General features: G+C 39.7%; 1 protein-coding gene across 2 annotated transcripts; it reads right to left on the bottom strand.

The window, feature by feature from the left end:
• Window positions 1-1,810: 1,810 nt before the first annotated feature.
• lrrc56 (leucine rich repeat containing 56) lies at window positions 1,811-11,118 on the bottom strand. 2 transcript variants are annotated; one of them, XM_008411531.2, is made up of 13 exons: window positions 11,006-11,118; window positions 10,704-10,881; window positions 10,204-10,291; window positions 9,739-9,811; window positions 8,636-8,732; window positions 7,621-7,818; window positions 5,751-5,919; window positions 5,448-5,639; window positions 5,179-5,246; window positions 4,866-5,008; window positions 3,808-4,013; window positions 3,385-3,697; window positions 1,811-2,584 (listed from the first exon to the last, which is right to left on the bottom strand). In XM_008411531.2, exons 2-13 carry the CDS (start codon window positions 10,866-10,868, stop codon window positions 2,419-2,421), a joined length of 1,878 nt encoding a protein of 625 aa, XP_008409753.1. In that variant the 5' UTR covers window positions 10,869-10,881; window positions 11,006-11,118; the 3' UTR covers window positions 1,811-2,418. The 2 variants fall into 2 exon arrangements, with proteins under 2 accessions (XP_008409753.1, XP_008409754.1); XM_008411532.2 differs by having other exon boundaries at window positions 9,739-9,799.
• Between the last annotated feature and the right edge of the window lie 131 nt (window positions 11,119-11,249).

Below are 11,249 nucleotides of genomic sequence, written 5' to 3'. Positions count from 1 at the left end.
AGCAATTCTACAGTCTCACTGATGGTAGGCCTTTTCCCTAAGACCTAACTCCGTGGATTGGAGTTTTGTCTTAGGGGAGCAAACTGAGATTCCCACTGGTTGAGCCTTCGCTGCTGGGGATCAGCATAAGGAAGGAGACTCAGTCAACATGGACCCACCACCTGCAGAAACAATGAGTTTGGGTGTACGAGCTCCCACTGGTGTAACCTCCCAGTCCCACTAAGAGTGGGGAAAAGTGCATGCTGTTAAGATTTCTTTAATGACATCGGTCACAGTTACCAAATAAAATTAGCCAAACACTTCAGTGCCACCTTTGTTTTTCTTTGTATCAGATGAATAAGGAAATCTTTTTTTTTTTTTTTTTTTTTTTTACAATCACCTTTTATTCAGCCAGAAAAAAATAAATTCTGGTTTGTCTCATTATCTCTAATAACAGGAGTTTTGCAAAGCTTCTCTATGACCACATGTGTGAATAATATCTGTCAGAGAAATTATAAGATTACTTAGGGCGGTGTTTCACAACCCTGGTCCTCACCGCCCCCTGTCCTGCATGTTTTAGGTATTTCCCTTCTGCCACACACCTGAATTGTATCTCTGGGTGATTAACAGGCTTCTGCAGTACTTGACGGTCATGCAATCATTTGAATCAGCTGTTCTGGAATAGAAGCACATCTAAAACATGCAGAGCAGGGGGGCGCTGAGGACCAGGGTTGAGAACCACCGGGGTAGGGTGAAAAGCACCGCTAGTTGCATTCCGTTCTTCTCTATCTATGTGTTGAGATGTGATCCCAAGACTTAAAACACCTGACAGGATCCAAGGGAGTGCAGCAATCCTCATTATGAAAAAACTCAATGACCCATGGGAGATGGTACAGTTATGGAAATTCCTCGAAGATAAGACATGGAAAAACAGATTACATAACCACCGTCTACCAGTTCTGTACCCATGGGCATGTTTGCACAGTTAATGCATTCCTATAAGCATGCCATTACTTCTTAATCCGACATGAAAACTTATGCATGAAAGACCATAATATGCTGAGTGCTTATGATGTCTGTGTCTTGGTTTGCAAATGCTCATTTCAGATAGCCTAGGCAAGCTTCGTAATATCAACTTCCCGGTTAAAGCAGTTCCCCTGAAATGAAACTAGACATAATGATGTTTGTGACATCTTCGAAACAAACTCGTCTCAACATTATATACCCTCAGGTAAAGCAAAGATATTGAGTGTGTCTTGACCTCATCTAGCCGGTGATTTTCGGCGAGTTCTTGCGACACGTTAGTCTCAGATTGCCCTTCACAGTTGAGCAGAGAGGTGATTTCCAATTACTGCAGGAAAACAGTCTGCAATAAGTCACAATAACAAAATCTGAACTTCAATTGAACTTCATTTGTTCCACTCCATTGCTTATCATGATTCAGTACATTTCTTTTCCCCTTTAAATTTCATTAGTGTGCGCATAAATTAAGTTCTTGCAAATGTTTATGATACATTACACTCACTCTGACTAATCTGATGGAGGTGAAAAGATAGAATGAAAAAAAGGCCTTGAGTTTTACAGTTTATTTCATGGATTTTCAAAAGGTTGTGAAAGCAATGTTGCTCTTAAAAATGTGCGCAGCTTGTGCCCTCTAGAGGCTGTATCAGATTCCTACATCAGTTAGATGATCCACAACCAGATGACATTTGGGAAAAATCTTGTTTTGCTTTATAGTTACACTTTCACATGTAACTGAATAGATTGATGTACTACTTTAACTGAATAAAATATGACGGTTTTGAGAAAGAAAAAGAAACGGTTCTTAAAGTTGAAGTTTATAACAAACCTTTAATCATGCTTATTTTCCAACAACAATAGCTTCCCTCAACATTGGTGTCCTGCAAGAACTCAAAACTGTAAATAAATTATTTCAAACAAATCAAGGGTACACATCTTAAAATATAAAGATTCCCTACTTTCTCAAAACATGATATAAAAAATTATAATCAATGGATCAAACAGAGGGATGCATCCCATTCTGGGATATTTCACATGAGGGTTACCTTTTTCAGGAGGGGGGTGGGGGGGTGTCTGTGTGTGTGTGTGTCTCTTTAGGTCCACTCTCCCCACTTCCTCTGGCTGTGACCCAAAGACCAGTGTCAACACCACATCCAAACGTATGTCTGAAATCCTACAGTACTCCCCAAAGGAAGAGTGGAAAAAAAGAGAGAACTGTTGGATAAGTATGAAGGTCTACTGGTGAGATTTATGCCCGTATTTTATTTCAGTGTGTTTCCTCAACACCTCCATTCTGTGGTTTTGTTTTCTGTTTTGCTCCCATCTGCAGTGTGAGAAATGAACCAGAGCTGGATAAAGGATGTACAAACTGAACAGAAATGAAAAGGCCTAAGGCCTGGAAGGCAGGCCAGCACGGTGTCAGTCCAGGTCTGAGCTCCCTCTGGACGGCTGGAGTAGATGCTGCTGGGGATGTTTCTGCAGAACTGCTCTAGCAGTGTGAGGGCGGGATATCACTGGTCTCTGGAGGACTTTTGACATCTTTTGCTTGGAGGTCAAAGGTAGACTGGACCTCTCCCCACCCGCACTGAAAGATAATACAAGTAAAAGTTCTAATAATAAGAAAAAAAAATTTTCTGGTCTAAAAAAATATATATGCATGTAAAGTTGAAACATTTATGATTCACAAATCATTTTGTTTTGTTAAATTATATTGACAATTTATTTGCTAAAGAATCATACTTAAAAATATGCTTTTTAACCGGCAGTTGTTGTAATTACACCTCCTCAGCTGAAGACCTAAAAGATGTGATTTTGTATTTGAGAAGTTGCCAAATTAAATTTCTGGACAAAGAAATGAAAGATTATCAAATATTCACTGGTGTTAAATAAGCACAGCATCAGTACAATAACACACGTCTGAGCATTATTTATTCGAAAGACAGCTAATCTTTTATTTTTGGAACAAAAAAATCAAATTTGACTTTTAAAAAAATATATATAAGTAAAACACACTAACATCTAATAATATGATTAAGATTAATTTTAAATTAAACCTAAAACGGAAGGATTTAAAGCAAAAAACTGTATCATACACAAATAAGGAAAAATGAAAGATTTCTTGGAATCTCAATAGTAAATTGAAAGAAATCTGAGCTGATGACCAACTGCAGGGATTTGTGTAATGATTCTGCACCCCTAAATAAGTTGATGCCAATTGAAAAACAATTCTCCATTTGCAATAGTGTCTGGATTGTCACAATTAATAAAGTTTTCAACAGACAAAAATTAAATAAGTGGTATCCTTACTTAAATTGGAGTTTAACAATTTAAACAAAAGAAAATAATAAAAATTAGCCCAAAAAGTAACTGTTATTATTGCCATACCTTGAAATCACTGGTCCTTCACATGGATAACGTTTCGGAGGTGGGTGGGGTGAGTAAGTGGCCCTGGCCAAATGTCTCTTGGACATCAGTTCTGTTTCTGCTGCAGCTGACAGAGTTTGAGGGGCCAAGTCGTTTCTGCTGAGCTGCTCTGGATGGGACAGAGAGAGACGAAGCTTTCGAGCACGGATGCCCGGCAGCTTCGTGTTCATAGGAGCTGCAGTGACATGAACAGGAGGAGAAGGACAAGGTGTGGTGTCTGTAGACAGGGAGAGTGGGACCATGTTGGGGAAAGATGTTTCTTGTTGATTCAGGTCTGACAACAATAAGAAAGAAAAATTCTTCTTAACTGTTATAGTTTGAGTAATCATGTATAGAAATGGAAAATGTAGCTACTTTAGTTACTTTATGCATTCAATATTTCACCTGGGGAAAGAGACTGAAATGATGAGTCTGGTGAGCCAGTAGCTAAGCCGTCACAGAGTTCGTCTTCTTCTTGATCTTCGTCACTACTGTCGCTCTTCATACCACCAAAGCCTTCTTCCTCTTCCTCACTTTCGGCTTCTTCTTCATCAGGATGGTGAATAACCAGGACCTGTGGCAATCGCTGTTTCTCTATAATTGCTAGCTGCCTGGGAAACAAGTTAGAAAAAAATACAGCAGCAGTTCCCAAACTTTTCATGATCTCTTCCACAAAATAACACGATCAGTGAGCACAGCTACAATTAGTTGAGGTATGCAAAGGGGATGCATGATATAATAAGAAATAATGTAATTGTAATATGATATAATATTATCAAATGATATGTTTCCAGATCTCATAATAGTACAAATTTCATTCCCTTTTTGTAAAGTATCTTGCAATAAAAGGTTTCCCAGATTAAGAAAAATGATTTACCTTTCAGACATTTATTGCCAGATTTCATATGGATAAATGGTAAATGGCTTTTACTTGTACAGCACTTTATCAAGTCCAGAGGAGCCCAAAGTGCTTTGCACTATTCACACATTGATGGTGGCAAGCTACTACACTGTAGTCACAGTTGTTCTGGGGCAGTCTGACAGAAGTAAAGCTGCCATGCACTGGTGCCACTGGGCCTTCTGACTGCCACCTGCAGGCAAGGCAGGTGAAATTGCACCTGACTTGCCTGTAGAATCACCCCATAAGATAAGATAAATAATATATTTTATGAAGCGAGTGAGAAAATATTTACATCTGAGTGTATTTACAAGCACATTCAGTTCCTATCCCTGGGTTTCCAAGTGTGCCCCTGAAAGATCTCCGTTTTCTTCTTATTTAGCGCTTTCTCTACCTCATGGATAAAACACCCTGCCCCTTGTAAAGACATGGTTAAAGGCTAAAAATGTGATTCGACCACATCTGAAATGAGGCGTGAGCCAAAAGAGTAACAAAAAAAAAAAAAGGCTTTTACAATATTAAGCTAAGAGCATAAATAAAAGTGAGGCTTGCAATCAATTTTTACTTGCTGTGTTGTTCCCTCCAGGCCCGCAGCTCTGCAAACACATTGACACGCTCTTCAGGATCAGCCTCGTTTGGGTCATACGTGTGTTCCGGCACGTGGATGGGAAGGTCGCAAAGGACCGAAGAGGATCTGGTTGGTGCCGTCTAAGAGACAACAGAGAGAGATAACAGTTTTTTTTGTTTGTTTGTTTTCTTTTTTACTGTGAGCTTACTTTTTGTACCGTATAAGACCAGTAGTGATTCTCATCTGTACTGTTTTGATCAGTGATTGAGTGTATTGATTTGGGGAGTCAGATAGATGCATTGTTTCTCACGTTCAACTTTTCTCTCCTTGCCCGAACGGCCTGCACAGGATTCCCACAGAACAGGATCTTGCCAGCTCCTCCACATCCAGCAGATGAGAGAGACAGCAGTAAATTACAAAGGCATCTTGCAAGATGATACAACTAGAGCCTCTTGGTGGCACTGTTAGGCCAGCGTGGCCGCTGTTTGGATTGCTGACTGTTTATGCGTTTCAAAACAGAACAGCAGGTATCACTAAAACTAAATGTACGTGTCAGGATTAACCAATGCTGAGCCACACCGTGCGTAAGGGTGCTGCTTTCTGCGTCCACTGATGCTACATCAGAGTCTGAAGTCGCTGGCCTTGATCCAAGAGGGGAAAGAAGTTTGCGCCCAGTTGCCAACATGGGCCTCATGCTTGCAGACGACACAGGTCTGGCACCCGAAGGACCGGTAATGTGTGCACCATGACGAAAATGGCTTGCTATCTTTTCTACAAATTGAGACGTTAGATGTCAATTAAATAGAGACATTTGCAATCAAATATATAGCATAAAGACATGGATCCAAACATTTATTTTATTTAATTTAGTTATTTTTTTACCAGCAGTCTCGAAGGAGTTGGACTCTTGAAAAGACATTCTGAGAATGTCCCAGTCTTCCTGCGTGGTGCTACAGCAGCTCAACTTGTCCTCCTCCACCTTCACATCATCTAGGTAACGCAACTGAGGGACCAACTCCCTCACTGCTGCTCTGTAATTATACTCTTCAGCCTAAGTAAAGGAGAGAAAACAATGATGAGGAGAGACGATGTAAATGCAGGGGACACATCTGTGTTCCACCTCAAAATTTATTAAGAGGAAAATATTTAAAGAACGACACACAATTATGTTTCCAAAGGGTCCAGTCAAAGTTTAAATCTATATGTCCAGTATCATTTCATTTCTGGCTCACAATTTTCAATGACATTGTGCTGGTCTGACACAGAAAATCCCTGAATAGACAGACAGATCAATAGCTATTATTTATGCACAGTCATAGTTAATTAATTAGTATATGAGTTCCAAAGAGAATCCTTTGTCAGACTAAAAGTACCTGTTGTAAATAACAAACTTTAAGCAGGTATCAAATATAGTTTCAACTAGGCCCACTTTTCTGTATTACAAGTGTTTCTGTTTTTTAGTCTGATGAATATTTTCGAACATTTCCTGGGTTTAGTCTAAAACTATCTGAATCTAATGTCTGGAACAGGTTACTACCAGACGCAAATGAAGTACTGCACTTAATGTTGATCGGCAAAGGCACACCAGCCCATTTCTTAGTTACCGAGAAATCAAACTAGGGCTCGTCAGTCCTGGCTCTCACTAAATCCCACAGATGCCGTGAATAAAAACAGAGAAAGACAAGAGACCGGCAAGGATAAAACCAAAAAGAAAGAGGGAAGAGAAAGATTGTCTAACAGAGAGGAAGTGAGCGGATGTGTGCATTTGTGTGTGATGGAAAGAGAGACAGAGAGAGAAGTGTTGGTTTGGGGGGGAGAGAGCAAACCCAAGAATCCCACAATTACTACAAAGCACATGCCTAATGCATATTCAGCTCAGCATCTCCACACATTGCCCTAGTTTCCTAATTAATGCTCCACTGGTGGGTGTAAATAAACACATTCACAGAGGTCCAAAAAACTCGCAGCTAAATGCAGCTTGGTATCGTGCATCCAGGAAAATAACAGAGGCATAGAGAGTTGATTTATCTACTTGACGTTGACATTAATTTAACAGTGCATTGGCCTGTTTCCAGTGAGATTTTGTTCTGCAACATCACAACAAACCTGTTGTTTGCTATGACGCATCGCTGTAAAACCCAGTCAGCCATTCAACTGTTAAGTTTTGGGTTTTTGATATCTTTTTGTGCGACCAGAGCAGATCGCCACAAACATACTTTCATGTGCCAGCACACCGGCAGCACTGCGCGCACAGGAGACACTGGTGGAGGATCACAGGCACGAGCTGCATTTGCAAGCAGGCTTTTACAACACCAACTGAATACAACACTTCCTGTTTAGGAGCTCTGCCCAGCTCCTTGCACAAGACTTATTCAACTCCAACCGTTCACAGGCTTCTTTTAGATTTTGCCAGACTTCTGCCACTTTGATAGCTTCACCCTCTCGGGGGGAAATTAACCTTGAGAAACCCAAAATTACAGTAAAAATACGCAGAGAGTTTATTTTCAAATGTATATTATCAAGTAGTTCCGTATGAATTGGTGGACGCACAAAACAAATCATTTGGACTTTTGGTCTTTTACGTGTTACTGATCCTAGCGAAAACCCAACCAGAGAAGCAAATGTTGAACGAACAACATTACAATGTACGTGACGTAGCTAGGACAATTCTTGTCATATGAAAAAATGCAAAGTTAAATATATGCAGACTGATTTAGTTGCGTGCTAAAAAATACCAAAAGAAATTCCCTACCTGAGGGGAAGCAGGGTTAGGGCGTTTGCTCACAGGGTTCCCCTCCAGGGTTAGAGTTTGGAGATTGGGACACACACCCAGATACTGAATTTGGATAAGGTCGTCCACACAGTTCCCTTCCAAATCTAAAAGCTGCAGGTTCTCCAGCATGGCAACCTGACTTAGGTCGGACACATTGTTATAGGGCAGGTAGAGCTCCTGAAGCAGGAACAAGGATCACAGAAAGTGAACACACAGAAAGAAACACGTTGAGCAAGTTTAAATATAGAACCTTGGAAATATGTGAAAAAACATATATTTGCATCTCTTAAACTTTTTTCTTTTTTTTTACATTTGTGTCACATTACAATCATTACAATTTCAATGTATTTTATTAGAATTTTATGTGATAGAAGAACACAAAGTAGAGCAAAATCCTGAAGTTAAGCAAAAAAAAAAAGTTGAATAGTAGTAAATATTTTCTACAAATTTATATGTGAAAACTGTGCCATTTATTCAACACTTTGTAAAACCACCATTCACTGCAATTCACTGCAACTACAAGTGAAAGCCTTTTGGGTGGTCTCTCTCCACCAGTTCTGCATATCTAGAGATTTTCCCTCTTTCTTCTGTTCAAAACAGCTGAAGCTCAGTCAGAGTTGATGGAGAGCATCTGGGAACTTCAGCCTTCAAGTCTTTTCAGAGGCTCTCAACTGGATTTAGACCAAGAATCCTCAAATCCAGGCCTCAAGGGCCGGTGTCCTTCAGGATTTAGGTGTGTCTCTGCCTCATCATACATGAGTCACATACAGTTTGTTACCTCTCACAAACCTCTGCTGTTTTCTGCAAATTTTACTTTGAGTTGTTCTATCACATTGACTTTTTTGTTGTTGTTGTTGCTGTTGTTGTTGTAACAGAATAAACTGAAGAGAAGTTCCTGAGGTACAGATACTTTTGCAAGGATCTCTACTAACAAGAATAAAAGCTGATCATAGTATGAGTTTTTAAGCAATCTTCTATGACTGTTATAGTCTACCTTAAGAGAATCAAAAGTAGAAATGCCACTTAAGTCATGAAGGCAGCAGTGAGACATCCACAGCACCTGCAGGTGGGACAGGGTGGTTCCCAGGTCTCTAGAGAGACAGAGCAGCACAAAGTAGAGGGACAGGCAGAGCGCAAGGAGATGATACTGCTGTCGATAATGAGAAAGGCCAGCTAAATTTCATTTTAGAAATTGAAACTATTTTTTTTTCCATTGGAAATTCTATGTTGCTTCTTTTCTACAAAGCTACCCCCATTGTACATTTTAAAAGAAGTCAGCTTTAAAACATATCTAACCCTGGATCATGCTCTCTACTACAGCTCTCTTAGCCCTGAGCAGGAAGCGCTTTCAGAGGCAGCACGTGTCCAACTGGCTCTGCTCCACTGGCCTCAGGGTGGAGCAGACAAATCTTAAACTCTTTGTTTGCTCTTTTTCACCTTCCAGACATTTCTCAAATTATAACAAGAGATTTCAATGGCCCAGATGTGGCCTTCTGATGTGGCAGGACAATCTAAAAAAAAAAAAAAGTGGCCGATATTTTCCGTCCTTGTCTTCGAGTGTGAAATGAATACATTGGAAATGTGACACGAAACAACCCCCCCCCCCTATATTGTGTCATTGTGAAACAGGTGGTGAAGCTTAAACACGTGTGTCGGTAGTATCTCCAAGATTGCAGGAAACGTCACACCTCTGGTAGTCTGGTTTACAAGCTGCAAACTCTACATCCTGTATTGTGGGAGAAATGGTGGAAATGTCGGAGTAAAGTACAACAGATTATAACAGCTGCACAACAGCGCAGCATTCCAGTGAACACCAACCTTGTCGATGCATTGTCTAACTCAGAGGACCATTTCTCATAGCTCAATATGTGAAGCTTAGCAGTGAATCCCCAATCAGTTCCCCCTTCTCTTGATTAAGTCATAGATGTTTTAAGAGAAAGATATAAATGTGAAAAAGTCAAGCAGTGGGTTTTACTTTTGGCCTAAGGATGAAATCCTTCTTGAATAGTATGGAAGCTGTAATGATGATTTACTGTAAGTAATTTCCTTCACATACTGTGCAAAAAAAGAAGATAACATTAGTGTTTTAGTACCTACCTCAATGACATGACGAAGCTGTTGTTCATTTTCAGCTGCTCTAATCTGGGCAAGTAAGCACCTGCAAGAAAAACTGATAAGCAAAGCCATATTTCTATCACTTTTAATGACAGACCTATTGTATTTTAATACAGAAAGTTCCCTCATTTCCAGTTCATATCTTCAAAAGTTTAGTCCTCCCCACCGACTATGTTAAAGGAAACATGACTAAAACATGATGCATTTGTGAACTGTACATACAGTTTCCATCAACCATGAACTCATGATGAAATCTAGGATTTTGAGAGAACAATGATGAACACAGTAAACATTTTCCTTTCAAGTTGTTACTGTAGACATCTAAATCTGCCTGATGCACCTGTCTTTTTCTAAATCAAACAGCTAGAACAAGTAGAGGCGCTGTTGTTTCCAAAAAGGTTTGAATAAAAGACCTATAATGCGGCTTGAATGTAAATTGTTTCTCACCAAAGTCACCCAGTGTATTTTCTTGGGTGTCTACGCAGATCTCCAGATGGTTCACAAGAGAGAGGTCATGAGTACCGCACAACAGTTCCTGTAGATGGACAAAAATAGTAGGTGTGCCAGATTAAAGCCACAAACTGAACTGCACTGTGGGAAGATTTTATGTGATAAACCAGCACAAAATAGTGTATAAAAGTGAAGTTCAAGAAAATGATACATGGTTTTTAAAAACATTTTTAACAAGAAATAAAAAAAAAGAAATGTGCATTTCAGCGACTTGTCAGAGATTCAACTTCAGAATTCTACTTTGTTTGGGTTTATGACATAAAAATCCTTGTAATGTATGTGACAAAATATGGACAAGTTCAAGGGGTATCAATATCTTTGCAAAGCACTCTAATTCTATGCAGCAAATCCTTAAAAGAAGATGTGTACACTGCACACGAGTGTCCATTAAGATATAAAATGATTGATTTTAAGGTGTTTTTTGACAGACAGCGTACCAATCTTTTTGGAGAAAGGTATGGTTCCACTGCTTTGTCTGGGTCTTGGTTTGCTTTACGGGCAGGAGTTGGGTTGATGCTCCCTGAACCGCTCAGCTCAGTCACTTGAACCCGTGCTGTACCAGGCCGGACCTCTTGGACCATAGAGTCATGACACACACTCATTTCTCACGACAATCTGAAGAAAGAAGCCATGAACAACAATTATGAAGCTAACGTGTATGAAACAGTTTATGTAACATTTCTCTGTAAACAAAGTAACAGTGCGCTGTATGTAAATTATACAAAGTTAGATATTTTACCTGACGCAAGGAATAGTCTTGTCAATACATTTTACAGATCTTCTAAACAGACAAAAGTTTACTTGGCAACCGGGGTCAACTTCCTGGATACGGGCACGTGGCTCGTTGGGATATGTAGTTCTCGACAGCCATATGGAGTGTTCAGGCTACCAGTCGGGGAAACAGAAAAGTGTCTATCAAGTTAAATATTTATTAAAAATGTATCGTGTTTTAAAATGTGAGCATAGCAAACGTTATATATCCT

The sequence above is a fragment of the Poecilia reticulata genome, chromosome 6 (assembly GCF_904066995.2).
Source record: "Poecilia reticulata chromosome 6, P_reticulata-male-v2, whole genome shotgun sequence".
NCBI lineage: Eukaryota > Metazoa > Chordata > Actinopteri > Cyprinodontiformes > Poeciliidae > Poecilia > Poecilia reticulata.
This window is presented reverse-complemented; position numbering and strand designations above follow the sequence as displayed.